The sequence below is a fragment of the Podarcis liolepis genome, assembly GCF_965112155.1.
Source record: "Podarcis liolepis genome assembly, chromosome: 11".
In the NCBI taxonomy this organism is placed as follows: Eukaryota; Metazoa; Chordata; class Lepidosauria; order Squamata; family Lacertidae; genus Podarcis; species Podarcis liolepis.
Genome location: NC_139565.1, coordinates 5,653,616 through 5,676,724, shown reverse-complemented (window position 1 = coordinate 5,676,724; position 23,109 = coordinate 5,653,616). Strand labels below are relative to the sequence as shown.

Sequence of the window (23,109 nt, the reverse complement as noted above, 5' to 3'; positions counted from 1 at the left end):
TGTGTGCATTAATTTCAACAAGAGATGTCTGAAGGTTAACACTGAGGATAGCTGCTAAATATCTGCTAGGAGAATATTTCCACATGAAATGTTCAACTCCCAGTTGAGGACAGTTGAGCCTCTGCAACACAGGGGAATCACTAAAAATGTTCCTTCAGATGATATCAGTGATCAAGCTGGGATACGAAGGTTCAACTTGGACCCAAATTGTCAGGGCTTTGTATATTAATAACAGATACTTGAAATGGTCCGGTAAAATGCAGGTAGATGTTTTAGTATAGGTATCACATCTTGAGCACCATAAACTACGCGCTGCAGTCTACCTGCTGCATTCTGCACCATATATTTATTTATTTTAGTTACATCCCACCTTCGCTCCAAGGAACTCTCAAGGTGGCTGACATGGTTCTTTCCCCTTTCTCCATGTTATCCTCACAACAACCCTCTGATGTACGTTAGGCAGCCACTGGGCCAAAGTCACCCAATGAACTCTGTGGCTCCTAGTACAACACTCCAAACTGCTATTCCATGGGACTGGGATATATGGAAATCATGGCTGGCCAGTCTAGTACATGCTGAATTATATGCATGAACTAGCTCCACAGGAAATATCCATGCGTAGGAACTGAACATATTTCTCAGCAATGGTAAATATATACAGTGGTGCCCCGCAAGACGAATGCCTCGCAAGACGGAAAACTCGCTAGACGAAAGAGTTTTCCGTTTTGGAGGTGCTTCGCAAAACGAATTTCCTATGGGCTTGCTTCGCAAGACGACAATGTCTTGCGAGTTCCTGCTGGTTTTTTTTCCTTTCCCCCTCTTTTTCTAAGCCGCTAAGCCGCTTATCAGCTGATCTGATCAGCAGATAAGCCGCTAAAAGCCGCTAATAGTGCTAATAGTGCTAATCCGCTAATCCTTCAATGGGCTTGCTTCGCAAGACGAAAAAACCGCTAGACGAAGAGAATCACAGAACGGATTCTTTTCGTCTTGCGAGGCACCACTGTACATATTGTCTGAATTCATTAATAGATAGCTTCAAATGCCCCTGACGGGTGTGTGTGTGTGTGTGTGTGTGTGCCTTAAGCAACTCAATAGGCCACGGTGCAGCTCTCTACAATTTAATTTGTGAATCAGCATAATAAAGAGCAGATTTTTATGAGCCCACCCTCAAATGAATAAGAAAAATAGTTAAATATGCAAATGAACCAGCATTTATTGCATTAAATATCCCACTGATCTCCCGCTGTCATTTCAATAGCAGAGACTGAAGAAATGTTCTCTGGTATCAAAGTCAAAATCTCAGGTGGCTGAAAAACACTTGTTCAGAGCAACATGAACAACGTGTACTTTCAGTATGTGTTAAAACATGCCCTGCAAAAATTAACTTCGATCAATAAGATTACATAAAGCTATTCAGCATCTTTGCCGCAAGTCTGAGAAGGGGAAAGACTCTTGTTCGTATTGCAAAATACATTATTTGAATTATCTCTTTAGGTCATATCATATTAACAAACTTGTACCAGCAGGTTAAACATAAAGCCAGTCTTAAACTTAGCTATCATAACTCCACACTAACTTTGTTTCTTGGTGTGTGGCTCCTACATACAAATATCACAGTGCAAACCTATACAGATCTACCTGGAAGTGGACACCATTAATCTCATGGGTACCTACTCCCAGGTAAGTGTGTACAGATTGTGGTCTGAAGAACATCCTTATGTGTGCCTACTCCCTTTTCTAAAGGGGACTCAGCCCATAGCTGAGCATCAGTTAAGATACCAGAATCAATGTAATTATATTATTTAATTGCCACTGTGCTAATAATTATTTATTTAATCTGTTACATTTATTTGCCATTCAATAACAAAAGTACTCATTGCTATAATATATACGACTTCCCTCTTTCATTCCCAGGAATCTGAATGTGACTTCTTTTGGTAAAGCACGAGATTGCTACTCTCAGGGTTATGGGTTCAAGCAAAAGATTCCAGCATTGCAGGGGGTTAGACTAGATGACCCTCATGGTCCCTTCAAACTCACAATTCTGTGATTCTGTGATATCTGTGTAGTAGAAAATCCTAGCACCTGTTCCAGTCAATTCATAACGTGTGCTAATCATTGACCCTACTGGGACTCAACCTTGTCATCATCATTATTATTATTGTTGTTGTTGTTGTTGTTGTTTTATACCCCGCCCATCTGGCTGAGTTTCCCCAGCCACTCTGGGCAGCTCCCAATCGAGTGTTAAAAACAATACAGCATTAAATATTAGAAACTTCCCTAAACAGGGCTGCCTTCAGATGTCTTTTAAAAATAAGATAGCTGCTTATTTCCTTGACATCGGATGGGAGGGCATTCCACAGGACAGGTGCCACTACCGAGAAGGCCCTCTGTCTGGTTTCCTGAAACCTCACTTCTCACAATGAGGGAACTGCCAGAAGGCCCTTGGAGCTGGACCTCAGTGTCCAGGCTGAACGATGGGGGTGGAGACGCTCCTTCAGGTATACTGGACCGAGGCTGTTTTGGGCTTTAAAGGTCAGCACCAACACTGCTAGTGTGCCATGGAACAAACCCAACAGTTTCCCCGAAGAGAAAAAGCTGTAGTGGTAGGCAAGCTTTCAGAGAAGCTTGTCTATTGTCCTGTTGTAATCTCTCTTGATCAGCTTCTGAAGAATCCACATTGCAACTTGGAAATCACAGTTGCAAGCTGTGACAGGTATGGAAATTGATTAAGCTTTGTATTATGTGTGCAATATAGTAAGCCTGGTTGTTGTAAATATACAGGCCAGGATCCAAAGCTCCGCACCTGGTGTTTCACCTGCAGGCCAAGCCTTTTCACTGACAGTTGTGCCACCTCAAAAGGCACAAAGGGCTGAAGAAAAAATGGCCGTGTCCTTTATCTCCAAAGGGGATAAAATTTGGCTGGCATAACAGCGAGCCATTAACAATTTAGAATGGCCCAAGATATTCTGCTGCCTGAGATAAAGGACAAGATACAGCACCCTTCTCTCAACTGGATTCACACCTGAATCTTCAGCAGTGGTGAGGAGACAGCAACCTCCACCATAAGACCAGCAGGCTAGCTTAGTGGACACAGGGCAAGCTGCAGGGCACACGGCTTTGTCCTTTAGCAGAAGGGAAGGCCAGAGGGGGTTCATAAGAAATGTGGTCAGGACAGTGGCATCAATGCACCACCCCAGCATCTGGCGCCTGAGGCAGCTGCCTCACTCTGCCTAATGATAGGGCTGGCTGCATGGACAATCCAGAATTCAGACTGCTATGAACTTCAGCCCATGTACTGTACTGACAGTCACGGTAACCTTTTATAGGACTCAAAAACATGTTCATGCTAACAGCCTGGTTAGGAACATTGAAGTTGGTCTTAAAGTGTTCAGTTATTTGCAGGATCCAGCCCACAGGTGGGTGGGTCTTTACTGGCAATGATGCCACACACGGAAAGATTCTCTCCACATTTCTTTTTGTTTTGTTTTGTTAATAGGATTCTCTTTTCGTACCCTCTGTTGAGAACTTAGCTAGTTAAAAATAATAAGAAAGGCTTCTCTTGCATTGCATCCTCATTGGCAGTGCCTGAAAGGAACCGCTCCGCAGTGCCCAATATAACATGGGCATCATTAAGTCAGTGTAGACTTTAATCATACCACATTTCCCCTGTTTAGATAAGATCTCAGAATTATTAATTGTGGAAGTGAGCTGAATGCAAGAGCAAATACTGCTTTAGCAGAGGCTTAGAAACATAAGTGTTGGGCATTGCAGCAGACACAAAAATCAGCAAGTGGGCATAATTAGATTATAAGCCTCCAGATCAGAAACGGTGTCATTTTTGCTAAGTATGAGGAGTGAGGCACTCTCATCAACTTCCAAGACTGCAGTTCAGTGCACAATTACGCGGAATGCCATGTATTTTACTCCTGAGTAAACATGCATAGCATTGACTTGCAAAATTGGTATATGAAGAAATCCTGACACAGGAGCGCACTGTGAATTGAGCCACTTACGCTTATGAAGAATTTGATCTACAAACTGATATATTTATTATTAGGCGTTTGAGGCAACCTATCACCTGTGACTTCTGGACTTTGGGCCTTTTTGGGACTGGGCCTATTGAGCTATAAAACACCCAGCTGACATGGTGCCTCTCAGGCTAGGAAACTGACACTTGCTGGCTGTATGGTGAAGAGATTTGTTACTGAGAACACCCCACCACCCAGTAACCTTTCTTGCTTAGCTGAGAAACACCTGCAGCAAAGCCCAGCTCCTTGGCAAGGCCACGGGGGTTGCTATGACTCTTTTCAGGACTGGACATTGAGCTATAAAACATCCCGCTGGCATGATGATATGGTGAAGCAACCTTCAAAGGGTGGTGTGCCCTTTTTTGAGTTTAGATTTGTTGATTTTTTTAAAAAAAAAATAGGCCAATATGTAAAAGTGTGAAGTTGCATGAAAAGTTAATTTTTTGTTGATGGAGATGCTAAAGAAATGTTTCACATTCAAGTATGTGAGCTTGTTCTTGTGGATCCTGTCCCCTGCACCCACAGGGGAGAAAGGAGAGGGCTGGGTGTTGCATGCTAGGCTTGTAGGTCTGTGTTTATTCCTCCCCGCCCCCCAGGCTCTGGTTTTTGTAATGTGGAGTTAATGAGTGTTTTGTTGGCTAGCTGGCTGGCTGCAGTGCGACAGAGAAGTGGTTGTGGTTTCTGCTTTAGGGCGAGAACATGTTAGTGGAACCTGCTCTCTGTGTGAGAGAGGGAGGAGGAGTGTGTGCACCCTAGGGGTGTGTGTTTGTGTTTCTGTGTGTGTGTGTATGAGAGAGAGAGATAGGGGTGCCTTAATTGATGCTTTTTCTGTTTCTTGCTGCAGGGTTTGCTGGAATTCCTAACACATATCCAGTGTGATTGATGGGTATTTTGTATGGTTTTGATTGATTTATTGTAGATTTCTTTTATATTAATGTGTTTTTCACCGCTTTGGGCACCTTTTGCCCCAAAAGCGGTATATAAATAAGCCCGGGCATACCATTCTCCTTCCACAAAGGGCACCTTATATGTCTATCTGAAGTTGAGAGTAATTTATTGCTAGGTTTAGTCATAAGAAAGGAGTTGTTACTGTGGCCAAATTAACAGTGGTAGGACTGGACTCTCGGGCTGTATTTTTAAATGTACACACGGAACTGTCTTGCTGAAAGTGATTGGGCTTTTAAAAAAAGCTGGGCAAGGGGAGAAGAGGGGCGTACCTAGGTTCTTACGCCTCCGTTCTATGGAACGCTGTGGACAAAATACCACTATGTTGCATTTAGTAACTTAAATCCACAGCTCTTTTGCTTGCACTGCGGTTTTTTTTAACCCAAACAGGGATTTCGAGCCTATCCTATCAACAACAGTCTCTTTAAACTCATTACTGGTGGGTTAGCCGCTGCCTAAATTCCTCTTTATCCCGCGAACAAAACTTCCAATATGCCTGCAGAGATAGCGGGGACATCAGAGGTCAAACATGCCTTTGGTGTTCTCAAAAGTAGGGCAACGCTGGGCTCTACAGGGAGCTGGCAAAGAATGGTGTGGCCTTGCGTTGAGTGCTTTTATTTTTTTATTATCACCTAAACAGATAGGCCTTAAATTCAAAGGCCGTTGATCAGGTAAGAAAATAAATAAAATAAACGTTTGACCCACTGTTAAGTCCCGATATTGGCTAAATACACTTAAAGAGCTCAAAAAGTGACTCGTTACTCTTTCTGGCTGCGTAGGTACTTCAGTAAACACGCGCGGAGAGCCTTCTGACAAATTAAAGATAAAACCGTTGTGAGAGGAGGCTACGTTTTTCTGAAGCCCTGGAGAGGAGGAAACTTTGATACAGATCGCTCTGAACACGCCGCCCTCCAAGGCAACATCATGGTCCTCGTTCCTCCATTAGCTTAAACAGGGCAGCATCCATCTGACTCCAGCGCCTGCCTGTCCTGTAGCAGGGATGCATTATTTATCTCTCTGTGTTATTTTCACAGATTTCTGGAGAGAGCGGGGCAAGGGAAAGGAATAATAATAATAAAAGAGAGAGAGAGAGAGAGAGAGCGCCTAGCCTATCCTTCCCCCCCCCCCCGCGTCTCTCTCAAAAGCCCACGTTACTTTGATTGACAGCTCAGCCTCTCCACTCTCCTTCTCCCCGACCTTCCCATTTTCCCTGCCTGTCTGCCTGCTCCGCCGCCTCCCATTGGCTCGCTCGGAGGGGTCCCGCAGCTCCGCGAGGAAGCCTTCCTAGCAAAGGCGGGGGGGGGAGGAGAGTGAGAAGGGGGGAGGCGAGGCCTGCCAGCGCCGGCTTCCCATTGGCCTGATGTCACGGCCCCACGTTGGTTCCCCAGCCGGCGATTGGGCGCCCGCCCCTCCTCCCCCTCTCCCGGGGCGGGGCCACGGGGCTGGTTAGCCCGAGGAGTGTGAAACCGCGTGTTAATGTAACCAGCGCGGGCGGATACTTTGTGTGTCCCGTTTATTGCGATCCCGCCGCCGAGCTGGGCTGCGCGTCCCGCGGAGTTTCCTCCTTGCGCGCCGAGCTGGTCTCCATGGAAGAGGAGAAAGCCTTGTGATTATTTGCGGCGGGACGAGGAAGGCGATCGCCTGCTCCGCCTGGATGTTTCTTATTCGACGGATCCTGGGGAGAACTTTGGCCCGGGATTGAGCGAGGCGGGCGGCCGACGGGAGAGAAGCAGAGGCCGCGCGGGAAGGCGAGCGGGGATGCTGCTGCCGCCGCCGCCGCCGCTCCGTCCTTTCCTGGCGGGGCTCTAGTGCGGAGGCCGCTCGGCGCCGTCCGATGCGCAGCGGGCCTACCGAGGAGGCAGCCCATCCCTTCCTTTGGGTCCCGTTCGCGGCGCCTGGCTGCGGGGAGAGGAAGCGAGGCTGAAGCGGGGCTGGTGGGGGCGGGCGGGGGGCGCTTTTCCCTTTGCCCCTCTCCGGGCGCGGCTGGATCCGCCGCTTTGCTTGGCGCGCCCCATCCAGCACCGCAACCCCCCTTTCCTTCCCCGTGTCCCGTGCGCGCCCCGGCAGCCGCGTGGCCTTTTGTAGCGGGACTCCCCGGCTGGGGCGAGCCAGCCCTTCCGTCGGACTTGACTCCCTTGGATTTTCGAGTTGCAGAGAGATCGCAGGAGCTGCTGCCGCCGGGGAGTTTGGGGTCTTGCAAGTGCACCGCGCAAGTTTGAAGAGGAGATTTCTTGGCTGGGGGGCGAGGAAGGAGCTCCGTCGGAGGAGGAGCACCGCGACGAGAAGCGACCCCCTTGCCCGGCCAGGGCTCCCCTTCCCCGGTGACATTTCTCTCCCCCCCCCCCCCAAAGCTCACAACAAAGGAAGCGGCTGGAGCGAGGCGGCGGCGGCGGGAGGATGGTGCCGTTGAGCCGCGAAGCCGAGTAGGGCCTCCCGGTCCCGCTCCTCTCCCTCCGGCCGCCTTTGGTGCGCTTCTTCCCTCGGGATTTAAACTTCGTCCATTCAGCTGCGAAGGAGCAAAGCAGCAGCCCGAGTCATGTTTCCGCAGAGCCGGCATCCCGTAAGTGGCCCCCCCTCTCCCCGATTGCGTGTCTCCCCCCCCCCGGGGTCGCCCCCCGTCCGGGCAAAGTGCGTGCAAGGTCGCTTCCCAGGGCCGGGCCCCTCTCGGCCGCCTGCGAACTCTGCCCGTCCCGCCGGAGGAACTTGGCGGGCCCGCGCCTGGCTCGCTCGCTCCCTCGGCCCGCCGAGCAGCGCCGACTCCTTTGTTTATTCTGGGACTTGTTTGTCTACCAGCCGACAATGGCGAGGAGTGAGGGGGGGGGCGGCTGCTGCTCTGGTCGATCTCCGCTTTCCAGCCCAACTGCGGGGCTAGATAAGAGAGACGGGCAGCCGGCGCTTCTCCCCCCTACCGCTCCAAAGAAAAGCCTTGCCGGTGAAACCTAGACGCCCCCCAAGCGTCTCCTGAGATGATGCTTCCCGGAGACAGCATCTTGCCTCTGAGGATCTCCCAGAGCGTTTTGCAAAACTGTGTTGAAAAGAAGGAGCAGATGGGTCTGCAGTCCCCCAGTAAAACATTTGAGCCCCCAAGTTGTTGGACATTGCCATTCAAATGGTGTGTCATGGACCCCCAATATAGTATTCAAGTCGGCACCCTTGACCAGCAGGTTTTTACAAGGTAGGGAAGAAGCACCAGGCAGGTGGCCATGGAGAAATACTTGTGAATCTCCAAAATGACATTTCTGTGCCAGGTAACTAACCTGTGGCCTTCCAGAGATTGCTGGACGCCTGCTTGCCTCATCCCTAGGCTGATGGTGGGGCTTGGAGTCCAACAACATCTGCAAGGCCCAGTTTCCCCAGTGCTGCTTGAAGCCCCCTCTCCCACTTTTTAAAGTGTCATGTGCCCCTGGCCACTGTCTTCTTGGGTTGTGCTCTGTAGTTGGACTTCAGCTGTAGAGATGACTTTGCCTCTTATCTACACAGATTCCTCCTAACTCTTTGCTTTCTTGCTCTTCCTCCAGACGCCACACCAGGCTGCAGGACAGCCTTTTAAGTTCACCATCCCAGAATCTCTAGACCGAATCAAAGAGGAGTTCCAGTTCCTTCAAGCTCAGTATCACAGGTGGGTGCGGCCTGGTCCCTTCCTGTGCTCTGTAGGCCACGTCTGTTTCGGGGATTTCAAGCTGCTCCACAGCGTGCTTGTTCAGTGGGGTGTGTTTTGCTTGTTCAAAATGTACTTTGTAGTTGTGCCCAGGTGGTGGCGTGTGGAGTCAGTTTAAGGCTGTCACTCACTTAAAAACAATGGTCAGAACTGCCCCCCCCAATATTTTTTTTGCATAGGCTCTTCAGTTCAGGTGAACGTAACCCACCCTCCCCCAGAATGTGCTTTCAGAACTACACAGGAACTGTCAATATTTGCTCTGGAAAGTTTTGAAAGAGACTGAGTTGACATTTGGTCAGCCAGTGTATTCTTGTCGTCATATTCCTGCATTCCACTACTAAATGGTTGAAACATCGATTTAAACTTCTGTTGTTTAGGAAACAGAGGCATTTGGATACTAGGAACTTGTCAGCGCTGCTAGTAAAGGGTTCAGTTTTTCCTGCCTTGACAAAATGGTGTTTGAACACTTACCCAGGCCGCTAATAATTTCATCATGTGCAAGTTTACTTAGAAGTAACTCCCACTAAGTGCAATGAGACTCACTTCTTAGTAAATACGCAAAGCCAAAACAGCAGATATGGTATTGAAAGTGATATGGTATAAAAGTGAGGTAAGTCTACTGTATGCAAGTCCTAATGAAATCAGTAGGGCTTTTCCAAGCAAACATGTCCTAGACTTGGTTTGTTAGCATACTATCTTAGTCTGTAACAAAACAAACACACACATACTGAGATCATGTTATTTAGCTTGAGGTTCATGTGTACACAGTTTTAACTCTTCTAACTCAAAAGATCAAGCCAATTCAGATAAGTAGTATTCTGAGACAGCAAAGTTTTAAGATAGTAGGAGCTGATCAGGTATTCTAGCACGCCACTGCAATTACCCTTTGAGAGAGAGAAGCAGCAAAACAGTTTGAGTTTCTAAACGATTTATCTTGATGGCCTATAGACTTACATTTTGAATTAACACACTTTCATTGTAATCCCAAACATGGGAGAAGTAAATTTCCATTTGGGGTTCATTGCATGTTAGAGTTTTGATCCTGTGTACGCTTACTTCAGAGGAAATTCAGTGGTGTTCGCTGGGACTTGCTTACAAATAAGATTGCAGCTGGGTAGCCCAACCTCTCCACAGTAAATGTGCACAGAATCCTATTGTGGCTTTACTTTCAGCTGAAAGGCATCAACTACTGGTGTAGTTAAGCATACATGTGATGCTGTAATCTCTTAATGGCATCACTTAAATCACACTATGGTCCACTTTATAGGAGAAAAGCATGCATGGATTTTAACTGATGCTAATTTTGAGAAGGGTCGGTATCTAGCTATCATTTAGGTGCTATTCGATTATGCAAATTCATACGGATTCATTTCTTGCTTAGTTTTTTAAACAGGTAACTTTATAGTGCAATACTAAGTGGAAATGTACTAATATTGAAGTAGTGTAGTATAAATAGTATATAATTTCAGGTAGTTTTTCTGTTTTAAAGTGATTGCTTAGAAAGAACATGTAAAGATGTAAACTGCTATAATTGTTCTGAACTCTAGTGCTTTATCTTTGGGATAGATGTACTATCTTTCTGAATATTAACACTGGCAAGAAATCAGGAATTGTACTTCACTGCAGCCTCTAACAATCATAGATCCCTATTGGAACCATGGCTTCTATACATCATCTGAGTAAATGTGTGTTTAATTTGTTCTGAGTTGATATTATGTACTCTGCATATTTGAGCTTGATCTTCCATATTAAAGCAGTATGCTACAGTTTCTCTGTATTTACACTGTGATATATTATGACAGCTCTCCAAACAACTTTCTTTTCAGAATGCAAGCAATGGCAAATACTTGAATTGACATACTTAAAAATACCTGTGTCGTGGCTGGTTTGTTTTTATTTCAAATATATATTATTCTCTTCCTAGCCTTAAGTTGGAATGTGAGAAGCTGGCAAGTGAAAAGACAGAAATGCAAAGGCACTACGTGATGGTAAATACAATACAATCTTGTCTCCTTATTTGTTTTGATAAAACACAGAAATGATAGCATTGGAATGCCCCTAGGAGGTCACCCAGCCTAGCCCTAGCCCCATGCTCAGTGAAGGATCTGCAGTGCAGGATGGAACTATTCCAAGCAGTGTCCTCTCTTTAAACAGCCCCAGCCAAAGAGAGAGCCCATGATCTAGACAGTCCCACGGTTGAGCAGCTGTTCCTGTTTGGAAGTTTCTCCTAATGTTAAGTCAAAGCCAGCTTGCTTACAATTTTATCTATCGCCTTTTGGAGTAGTAGATTGAACAAGCCTGCCTGCACCATCAGCTTTGTAAGTGCCTTGCTGCCTTTTGCATGATTCTAACACATTTTTCCCCTCCCTTTTTTCTAGTACTATGAAATGTCATATGGGTTAAATATTGAAATGCACAAACAGGTAAGAAATTGATATGATACACAATTGCAAAACTGCTAGAATGCTGTGGTGCAAAATGTTTGTAGTTTTAAAAAAGCCATAGTGTATGTAGATGAACTCAAAGATGGGAGAAGGGGAATGGTGTAAGTATAATGCATAGTTTTTCTATAAACTACCAGTTGGCCAGGTGAGGGTTGGCATAAATACAAATGAGTTATGATTGCTACTCTGTTCTAAAAAAGTCTTCAAAAATATTTCAAGTTAAGTGCTTTCAAGGAAACCAATTTCTAGGAGAAAACTCCACGTTATAATCTTGGGTCTGCCTAACCAGTCTCTTATGTCCAAGCGCATATGTTGATGGTTGCTCAAATCCTAGCAATTTAAAAGCATGAAAAGATTAGTGACTTGGAAAGCTCTTGGTTATGACTGAGTTTGCAAGTTCCCATAAAATTCACACTTATGGCCACTATAATGGTGAATAAAAAGAGTACTGAAGTGGAACAAGGCACTAAGAACCTCATAAGAGAAGAAAAGCTAAATGATTGCTCAGCCCAAAGGACCTTCAATTGAGTAGTTATTGTCTGCCAAAGAAAGCATTAATGGCGGGGTGTAAGTATTCTGTAGATATGCTGACATCCACTTTTTCATCAAGATGCTGGTACAATAAGTCTTTTAGAAATCGATGGCCTCTTAAAAAAATTATCATTAGATGAAGTTGCACAGTTGGACACATTTCAAAGTGCAACAATACGATTCTTTCTTGATGTATATGTGCTATTTCATCTAAAACTCTTGTTTCATTAAATTAAAGAGCATGGCTGACCGGCTAGGGCACAGCAAAGAAATTGATTAGTTCAGGCTTCACATCTTCAGTATATTCAAAGGCTTCCATTAAGCAAGTGTGTTTCAGTGCTGAATTCTGCTTTTGTAACTCTGAACTCTTTGATTTTTTTTTGTCTGTAAAATCCATTGGATGTAAGAACATTGTATTTGGTAATGCGAAGTTATCACTGTGTCAAAGGTAGATGCTTTTTAGCTATAGAAAGTGCATTTGGTAATACATGTTTGCATTCAAAGTATTCATTCACATAAATACTCTGGCAGCTTTCAGTATTTGGATGTATTGCTGAATTTTAGGAAAAAGCAACAACACGCCTTTCCTGGATTCTCGCTCTTTATTTTGTTGCCTGCATTTCTTTTGAAACTACTCGTCTTGTGTTGATACAGATACTAAAGTTTCTCTTGGAAAAACAAAAATGTCTAAGCTGCTATTTGCTGACACCTTTTATTTAACAGAGGTCTAAATGCAGACAGCTTGTTACAAATCATAGGCTTTGTGAGCTTAATTGGTAGTACTTTAACATTGTGACTGACATTAAATTATCTTCTGGTATAGCAGAAGAAAATGTGCAATTTGGAGCAATGGATTGAAAACTGACTTCACTTTTTAAAGATTAAACCCCCTAAATTAAAGAGCCCTGGAGCTGAGGCCTCTGCTTTCGCCTTAATGTGTGTATTTACTATAATAGCTTTGTTTTCTTTTATTTTAGCATGCATCTTATAGGCAGGGTGGTATTACCTGTGGCAGAGACTATATTTTAGGCTACAGTATAAATTGCCAACAAATCGCTTGCAAATTGGCAAGAAAATGTTTTAAGCCTTTTGTAGAAGTTTGCGTACTCTTTACATTGTATACAGTGGTAGATAAACCAATAAAGAAACCCATGTTTCAGTTTCACAGACTGAAACCAATCCATGCCCCAGCTAAGCAATCGCTTCTGAAAAATGAGAAGTTCTACTTCTCAAGTCTGTCCAAATCATCATCTTAAAAATTTGAAAAGTGGGGAGGAAACTCCCTGATCTTGAAACATGGACAGTATGTTCTTGGGCATTTGGTGGAGAGTAATCATAATTCTTATTAAAACTGGTGATGTGTAGCCCCTGGGGTGTAGGAAAGCTCAAATTGATGCTTTTTGCTGGCTGATCACCAGCATGGCCTAAGTGCTCATTATGTTGTAGAGAAGGCCTTCAGAGCTCTCATTACGTTTGACAGGAATTCTCTCTAGGGGGAAACTGGGCATTAGCTAGACTCCTGACAGGCTGAAATTATTCCTGCTTTATGGCTTATAACCAAATGCTTAGCAAGGCATCATCAGGGGACACAAAAGTTGTCACTTCTGACAACATCTTTTTTTATACATATATACTGAAAAATGCAATGATGGGGAAAGTTTTTCACTAAGCTCTAATGTTAATGGGGCCTGCATCTAGTGTGTTTTCATATGGTCCAGGTATATTTTTCTCCATGCCTTCCTGTGTTAACAAAGCCTGAATATAGTAAAACACTGCCGTTATCCAGACTGTCAATTCAAAGAGAAAAGTTATTTATTGCATACATTTGTAGTTGCTTTTCAGTGTTGTCAGTGTTCTCCCAGGATGGATTTCAATGTCGTCATTCTGCTTGAGGAATAGTTTTGTTCCAATGTATGCCTCTGTAAATGGAAGAAGAGGGGAAGCAATATTCTGTGATTCTCCCTAAACCCCTTCCGTGCTGTACCAGAGCGTTCCTCAGCCACCTAGAACACAATTTATGAGGAGCAGCAGGAGGAAGGAGGAATATGTGTAAATTCTCTCCCCTCCTCTTTAGCAGAGATTTCTGCAGGACCAGAAGCTGCAGGCGGTAGCAGAAAAGATTCCACCTGTATAATTGATGGATTTTATAAACTCAGTCTTGACAATAAAACTTATCCAGCTTCTGCCATGTCCCCTCTTAGAAGTCATGGGGAGCTGATATGGACAGCCACTATTACATCCTCGCTGTGTGATTCTTTCATGGTCCTTCCATGCTGCCCATTTCAAGGGGCAGTGCTGGGGTTTCTGTATACGCATGGTATATAGCTAGCTCCTGTTCTTACAAGCGTCGTAAACTGCTTTAGATAGGTTAGAGAAGTAAACCCTCTACCTGTTACTCAGAAATACCCCCCTCCTCTTGATTTCAGTGGGACTTGTTTCTCAGTCAGTGTGTATAGGAATGCAGTCTCAATCTATTTTTAAGAGGTCTTAGAAAGATACTTCATTCAGGCATATTTTGCCTAGTAAAGCTAAACTGACTTCACTTTAGCCTATAATGGTAAAGGGACCCCTGACTATTAGGTCCAGTCGTGGACGACTCTGGGGTTGCGGTGCTCATCTCGCTTTATTGGCTGAGGGAGCCAGCGTACAGCTTCCGGGCCATGTGGCCAGCATGACTGAGCCACTTCTGGCGAACCAGAGCAGCGCCTATACAACCAACTTAATACCATGAAACATCTTCCATCCCCACATTGGCTTGGACCCTGAGCTCTTCTTCCATGAATCAGAATCTTTAGCTGGTACAAAGATAGCGAAAAGGGTGTTTCCCTGGAAGATGGCATGTTTTGGCTAAGTGGGATATTAGGACTAACCACCTGGCTGACTTTGAGTGTTTTGCGGTTAACTTTTTCATATTCAGCAACTAGGTTTTCCCCTAGCTTGCATTTGGAAATACTAAGCCTGTACTCCATTGAAACCTGATGTAGATCCTTCTAGGAAGCAAGCTGTAAAATGTACGAGTTTCATGCCAATAATTCATTTTTAAAAGAGTTGCTCATTATAGCAGTCAGGGTTAGCAGTGGTTACTGTGGTAAAGCTGGTGCCAAGTCGCAGAGTTTTCTTGAATATTATCAGCCACACAGGAAGCATTCTCTGTGTGTCATTCTCGCCAATCATGTCTGTTGGCCTTCAGAGTAAACCAGAAGGTAAACCTTCTCGTGTGTTAAAACCCAAATTGTTTAGGTGTAAGATTAGCCTTTGTTCAGTGGCAGTCGGCCAAAGAAAGATTGATCACTGCTGAACCCACTGACAGACTATATAAACTACTACAGTGTTTGAGTTCCAGCCATCCTAAAACTGACAGGTGGGCTTTTGTCTGCTTTGGGTAGATTGCTATGATCTTTCTGACCTGCCTTCAGGCAAGCTTGTCACTCTGCCCTTCTATGTTTTCTCCCCCTTTTCTGTCTGGCTTGTTGCCTTCTCACTTCCAAATAATTGCAACTTCAAAAACCGTGCATACTGCTAACAGCACTATTCTTCTCCTTCGTTTAAGGAAGCACTCATAAAACTCTCTGTATTCAAGACTCTTCCTGCAAAAAATCTCTTCCTGATTGCTCATTAAATCATCGGTAGTGGATGTTGACAATAGTGGGTTAAACAGAGTGACAATTTAAGCAGTGGCGGACCTTGATTTCTCAAACTTCAGTGGCACTTTCTGCGATGCCAAAATCTGCCCCCCACTTCTCGCCTTCATTGGATATCTTAGTTGCAGCACCCCAGAAAATCTGCACCCAGTGTGGCTGCACAGTTTTCAGTTCGCTAGATCTACCTTTCATTCAAGAGACTTCCTTGGTTCTCTATGCCTTTCTTAAGAGGTGTAGTAGTGTTCACCTAGTTCTCGCTGAGATAAGGGAGGAAGGCTCACCTTCCTAGTAAACTAGATATCAGTAAATATATCTAGTTTTCTACATGCAGGAAATTTGTTCTGTAGGGAAGAGGATCAATCATGAGGATCCAGGCTCAGGCTATAATTAGAACATATTTAAATATAATTTCTCCTTCCTTTGGCTGCTGCATTTTAATTGCTGTCATAAAATGTTTTCTGAATTTCTGCTGAATGCATTGATTCTCTATCTTTGTGGAATTAAACTGAACATATTTTTTTAACACTGGTGTGCTGAAGAGCGCATCCCAGTCTAGTTTGGCTTAGGGATTTAGACAGGCATTTGGCCACAGAGCCAAGGTTTCAGGGGGGGGGGGGAAATGCACATCTGGAAACTCCAGTGGCGGGAAAAGGAGGAATATTGAAAAAAGAGCAAGGGTTAAAATCTTGCCCCTCAACTGTTATTTCTCTGCAAACTAAAATTCCCAGTGCCACCACTCTTCAGCTGCTCAGTCCTTAACAGGACTTTTCACACGCCAGAAGATCTTGAAAAGTGAATCTCTTCTATTAAGCAACCCACTGCATAAATTCGGGGGGGGGGGGCAGCCACAGGAGAGGACAGCACCGCATTCCCCTTCCAAATGTTTGAGTTGGCTCTTGGAGCAACCTTCTCTTGAAATGTGTGACAGTTAGATGTGCCTTTTGTAACCTCAGCAATAGGTTTGGCTGGCAGTGTGTAAAGAGTTCTTACCTGCAGTCTTACTGTGGTTAATTGGGGCAATCTAGACAATTAAGACTGATTGGAAATGATGAAAAGTAGGACATGGCTGATCTGTCATGGGCCATGCTTCTGGAGCAGTGACACAAACCTCTGGCTAAGTGGCAGCTCTTATGTCGTAAGGCTTTCAAAAATGATTGGACAGAAAATCAAGCCACACTGGATTGTTTTTTGTTCCGTTTTCAGCCTTTTGATATCTTGGGTAAACAGTCGGTCAAAGCAGCTTATGGAATAAGGTGACCAGTCAGTGTATTGACAAGAACAGACACAATAGAAAACTGCATTAGGAGGCAAGCCATTGGGATTTGCAGTAAATATATTACTGAACACAAGTGAATTGCCAATACTGCTTGTTTAGCAGTTTGCAAGGGCAATGGCAGTATGGATTTTTGAATTAGAAGGGAAGGACTGTTCTTTCTCTGTGCTGGAACATCTAGTGGATGGCTGAGAAGAAAATTGATTTAGGGAACAAAATGCTGCAACCTCTGTTTTGTGCCATGTGAAAGGCTTCTATGGATTAGTGAGTGGAAACACAAAGGTAGCTTTCAGTTTAGTAGAAAGAGAGCAAAGCACAAGGGGTCTTTGTTTGCTGCCTGGTCAAGATGGCATTCAGTTAAGCCGAGGAGATGTGGGGGTAAGACATATACCCCTCCCAGCTATTACAAGGACTTCTTTAGCTTATTTGGCTTTCTTTGAAATTGCCTGAAATAAGCTGGTTGTGTGAATGAGCTTCAGTGAGCACTGTCACCAATCTGTTTGTGGTGACAAGTTCAGTTTCACATTGACAAGAGCAAAATTCCACACTTTTTTTTTTTTAAAAAAAAGAAAATAATAACCCACAGTGGTTCTGTGAATAGGCTCCCAGAGTTACCCATGTATTGACATTGCTTCCCTTAGCCACCATGCACCTGTAACTTGCAGCCCAGTCAAATACATGTTTACTCAAAAGTAAACCTCACTGATTTTAGCACCGTTTTCATGCGAGCAGCTATATGCATATGGTAGCAGACTTAGGGTAACTTCATAGATGTTTGTTCTTTCAACAAGAAGTGATCTTTGCAGATCAGACATAAGGCAGTGCCTTCATAATACTTATATTACTCCAGTTACAGAATTGTTAAGTGCAAGCACTTCACACTTTCAGTAGAGTGTCATAACTGACCGAGTCACTATGTATTGGCACTTAGATTACCATTTTAAGCAAACTATCTTATCAATGGAATAATGTATTTTCGAGCTATAGCCGATAAACTATTATTTCTTGTGCCACCCAACTAACATTATGTCATAAGGTTTTAATGGGCATCAGTTCTCTTCCGTCAGGTGAATCAAATATGACTGGGGATGTGAACAGGGTCAGAAAGGAATAAAACCTTCAATTAATTTTTTTATATAATATTGTAGCATAGCGGATAGGCTGAAGGGCAGAGCACAGTTTAATGGCCCACCAATACCTTTAACCAGTGGCGTAGCGTGGGGGGTGCAGGGGGGGCCGGCCGCACCGGGCGCAACATCTGGGGGTTAGGGTTAGGGGGCACAAATCCATGGGTTAGGGGGTGCAAATTACTTGCCTTGCCCCGGGTGCTGACAACCCACGCTACGCCACTGCCTTTAACAAATGTTACAAACATTGCTGAGCCAAGGTTTTGGGGTGCTTTATGGCAAGTGACCTATCCCCTTTATTACTGTGTTTTGGCAGAGTATGGGGTGTGTGATGCTGTGCTAGCGTAAGAGCATGTGACCCTTTAAAAAGGGGCTGACTGATTATCACTTCTCTGTAGGAGCTGCAAATTGTTATTTGACAACTAGGGTGAGAATTTAGTTCCTCTGCCTTCAGCACTAAACCCAGTGTGAATGGGTGACCATGTTAGACTTTCATTGATGTTGGTGGAGTCCCAGATTAAATTTGGTTTCAATCTCAAGAAGCATCCAGGCTGTTAATGTTGTGCTGTGGTCTTTTGTATATGTACCTAGGGAATTCTTGGGATCAGTAACTGTTGAGAGTGTTTTGTAGGGGCTGGTGTAGGTTGATGGCAGTAATAGATGTGGAATTCATGTGGGTATTGAGTGAGTGGAAACCAGCTTTATGGATGTTGTTTTTTATGTGCTGTATTTAATTTTGTTTTTCTTTGTAAACTGCTTTGCAGTCTTATGTGAAAAGTAGTATATTAATGAATGAAATGGGGGGGATAGTACTATTGTACATCAGTACCAGTCATGAATATATAGTAAATTACACTTAGACGCTTACTTGGGAGAAAGGGAGAAGGGGTACCATGTGTGAAGATAAGTGAACTTAGACTTGATTCATATGCCTGCACAGGTATTGTGTAAGTCATGTGACAACTTCAGAAATGTGTATAGAGGGAGAGAAAAACACACACAAATGTTGGGGATCCCCGGCTGGCCTGTTGAGGTGACAAAAGAGGCATGTGCATGTCTGCATTTGATACATGTGACTTTACCCATAGTTTCCTGTATGGAAGTGAAACTTATTTTTGGAAACTAATCTGGTGTAATTTAGCCCTCACAAAGAGTCGAACGCTCATGGCTTGAAAATAAATGAAAAGGTGAACAATTAACAGTACCACCCACAAGCCAGTTAGGAAAATTAAATCCACTGATTCAAATTGCTCTGGTTTTAACTGGATCAGAATAATGAACAAGGACAAGAGGAGCATAATACAATGGGTATCCCTTTTTGAGTTTGGCATCCACTCACATTAATGCTATCCAGACAAACACAAAGGCACATGCTAGTCAAAACGGTGGTGATCTGAATTTCTATGCTGGGCGGGGGCTGATAATGCTATTTTGCCATCCTGTTATGTGAATGCAGTCATTACATTGGCTGTAAGGAGGCTGGGGAAGTTTGAAGTGATGTGTTGCTGTTGCAAATGTATCTAGACAGCACCTGATCAAAGCTCATTTGAAATGGATATGTATTCCTGTTTATCGGTTGAGTTTAATCTGTTTGGAGTAAGTTTTCCCACCCCTTTCTGTTGATGATAATATTAATGGTGACAGCACTGATAACTTGAAATGTAGCTGAAGGCCACCTTCTATGGCTTGTGTGTGTGTAATGGTTAATATGGCTGTAAATAGGAGATGAATGTGGCTACTTTTCTAAGTCTATTACTCAGGAGGCCTGTAAACTTGATTGGCTGTTACAATTCTAGCAGAATCATTCGATTTGAGAGCAATAGAGAGATAAGATATCCAATTACCCAAATGATTTGCAGGGCTAGCCAATGTTGTCATGGCGACGTGAGTTGGAACAAATTAAATTTTAAGCAATAAAAATAATCTTAAAGCACGTCTGGGAACAAGAACATTTGGCAGTGGCACTTACCTGAATTGAATCTTAGTTTGACATGCTGTTGTTTGACATTGATATACTGTGGGGGCTTAAACTTCTTGAAATGGCACATTGCCTCTTAATGTGTTGCTGTCACTGCCAAAATAAGAGACTAGCATATTTTAGCAGGATTTTTTCCCTTAAAGGAGGCTAATAATGCATGTGTATTGGAGGGAGGGGGAATTAAGTAATGGTTACATATGGCAGGATATTTAGGGAACTAGCAAGTTCAAATGTCTGAATACTTAATTTCTAACTATGAAGCAACTTTGCCTACAGGTCCTGAAAAGTAAATGGGCTATAGATACTACCAGCATGTTCAGCATTTCACTGTGACTATATCTCTTTGGCTGTGCACATGTTGACTGCTTTTGTTTGACTTGAAGATACTTCTGAACATAGGAAACCTATAAAACAAACTGGCTTGGCTCAAGTGAGCGCAGTGCATGCGAGTAAGGCATGCCCATTGGGAGGTTGCTACTGCTTCCTGTCTTACCTTAAAGCCTCTCCCTTGCCTTCTGGAGCCAGTCTTAGTGGGAACTTGCATATACAGGAATTGGCTATTTATTCCTCTCCCAACCCAGCAACTGGAAGCACTCCTCACTTGGTATCTTTTGCTCCAAATCATTGTGTCTCAACATTTTTTTTTAAGTTAAGAAAAGAGACTTTGAAAAATGGGAGTATTTCAGATAATAAAGAACAGCAATCGAAGTGTGTTCCAATTGCACAAAAGGCTCCTGTTTCCTTATTAATGTTCTATCAGGCTGAATCCTGGCTTGCAATGCTTTTTTAAAAAGAAAAAAAAATCTAAGAACACCCTATAAAGAGCTTTTATCCTCATGTCTGTTAGACAGATGGAGACTAAAATTGGTCTGAGGTCAAGCCATTTGCTTCATACTCGCAGCCTTCGATTTTCCTCACCACAGATCATCTCAAATGATTCAGTAATGACCAAAAGTGCAGCCTTGACCTTTATTCCCTGGTGGATTACTGTTACACAGTGTAAATGGCAAGAAGAACATTTTGTTCATTCAGATGGAGTTTTCATGTCTATTTTGCCAGGTCTTCTATAGCACAAGCAGAGCATTAAGTCCAGTAGGTTGCTGGTTCTGCGGCAAGCCTAAATGTATCATTTCAATTAGGTGATAATAGTGTCCTTTTTAATGATGATTTCTGTTTCCAATACCCTAGAGGGTCATACTGTATTTTTAAAATGATTGCTTTTATATGTACTTCTAGTAAAGAATTAACTCTTACGTTGGTGAACATTGGGGTTCTAATTGTCATTATTAGGTGTTGCTAAAATGTTTTTGAATGTGCTCTATTTCCTTTTTCCCTCAGTTTTTCTTCTAAGTGTTTTCTAAGATGTAATTCCAGCTATACATTACTTGCATGCAAGGCACAATCAAGTACAGGTGGGGTGGCATTTTTAAAGGTAAAGGGACCCCTGACCATTAGGTCCAGTCGTGACCGACTTCCGGGTCATGTGGCCGGTACAGCTTCCGGGTCATGTGGCCAGCATGACTAAGCCGCTTCTGGCGAGCCAGAGCAGCGCACGGAAACGCCGTTTGCCTTCCCACCGGAGCGGTACCTATTTATCTACTTGCACTTGGACATGCTTTCGAACTGCTAGGTTGGCAGGAGCAGGGACTGAGCAACAGGAGCTCACCCCATCGCAGGGATTCGAACCGCCGACCTTCTGATCAGCAAGTCCTAGGCTCTGTGGTTTAACCCACAGCGCCACCCTGCCCTTATGCCAGGAGATCTTTAACAACTGTGCATTGCATGGTTGCAACCAAGTGATACAGTCGCACAGAGCCTCTGAATGCCAGTGGGAGCTACCACATTGGGCTCTCTATGTAGGCCATTGCATACCATACATGGTTGATTGTAGGACTACTCCATTCTGTACCCTTGTTATGTCTTCACACGAGTAAGATATACATAGAGCTCCTGTTTTCAGCAGCTGCACTATTTAGCAACTGGATTTGTTTGGAGATTATAAAGATTCTTATAGGAGTTAAAAGACTGCTTCCTGGATAAACAGATAAGGTTTAGCCTTGTGGCAAGCGCTAGATTGTGGGTATTTTGTTTTTGTTTGTTCAAGAATGGTCAGAAGTCTTACCGCATGTTGTGGTGAGTCAGATAAAATGTTCACTGGAGCAGGAGAAACTAGTTGATATCCCCATGAGTAAGACCTAATAAATGGCTGCCGCTGATTAATCTTATAAAATTAAGTAAGGCACAATAGTTGTGGAGCAGAAGTAAAATAATGATAATAATAGGACTTGGTTGTTGGTTTGCATCTGTCTTTCTTGGGAGACAATGGAGGAGCGTCAAGTTGTTGGAAGGCTGCAGCACCTGTTGTAGACACCAGTATGGGAGAGACATGTTTTGTTGCAGCTGGGGAAGATGGTGTCCGGTTGTGCTGGTGTACCATGGCAATTCTTCTCTCTGCATTCCTCCTCTGGCCACTGCTATGGCTGCATGACCTGACTGTCTCCAGGCATTGCGGTCGTCTGCCAGGGATTCCCACATGGCAGTGTTGATGTTACCAACCTTCACATCATGTTTGCAGGCATCTTTGTAATACAGAGCTGGTCTGCCAATGGGCCTAGTACTTGAAGCCAGCTCCCTGTAGTGCATGTCCTTGGGGAGCCTGCCATCTTCTATTCTGTATACATGACCAAGCCTGCAGAGATGTTGGCTTGGCAATTAGACTAGATGTTATTAAATTCTCCCTCTCTCTCTGCATTTGGTGCTTTTGCTGATGTGCCAGAATATGGAAGGAAAAGGTTATGAAGTTTTGAGGCAGCCTTGAACTTGAAAGACGCAGAGGTAACAGGAAGTGTGACTTGCCCACTTCTTCAGTGGTTGCTTCCCCTCAGATGATATGCAAAACTTACTCCCACGTACTTTCAGTACATTGCTTAGTTGTGTGCCACCCCCACAATGCTGCCTGCTTCAGTTCCTCCCCTCCCTACTTTCGTGTGTAAATGTAAATTGGTCCCAAATGAGCAATTTGATATGTAATCACCACAGGCCAGCACTGCTTCTAATCCAAGGCAAACTCCAGTTTGGGTTTTGCAGCTAAAAGATTGCGCAACAGATCCCACAGCTAGATTGACCTCTTGGAAATTGCTTCCTAAGTTCCCAAGTTTAGGTTTGTTTTCAAATGATTTCAGCATACAGAGGTGCCGAGTTGTGCCCCAGATTTATTTATTGGGGGGGGGGTAATTATGTTACCCGTGTGTGTGTGTGTGATGCTGATGCCTGTGCCTTCCAAGGCTACAATTCTATGATTCTGTGACTTTTGCACACGCTTGCCAGTAGGTGTGAAAAACAACCCAAAGGGATGTGTGGGGAAATACTTGCAAAATGTGCCATGCACACTGTTGTTTATAAATAGCTAACAGCCATGCTGATCTGAAGTTCTCTCCAAGGTAGCTGAGCAATTACAAGCAAAGTGTTGTGTTCAAGGAGG

The 23,109-nt window shown here is 44.0% G+C and overlaps 1 protein-coding gene across 2 annotated transcripts in view; it reads left to right on the top strand.

The window, feature by feature from the left end:
* Window positions 1-6,440: 6,440 nt before the first annotated feature.
* The window catches only part of LOC310688418 (transducin-like enhancer protein 1), a 75,481-nt gene continuing 58,812 nt past the window's right edge, over window positions 6,441-23,109 (top strand). For both annotated transcript variants that reach the window (XM_083464888.1, XM_083464887.1), the window contains exons 1-4: window positions 6,441-7,536; window positions 8,495-8,595; window positions 10,559-10,622; window positions 11,013-11,057. In XM_083464888.1, coding sequence (XP_083321014.1) covers window positions 7,513-7,536; window positions 8,495-8,595; window positions 10,559-10,622; window positions 11,013-11,057 — 234 coding nt within the window. In that variant the 5' untranslated portion in view covers window positions 6,441-7,512. The remainder of the gene's footprint in view (window positions 7,537-8,494; window positions 8,596-10,558; window positions 10,623-11,012; window positions 11,058-23,109) is intronic.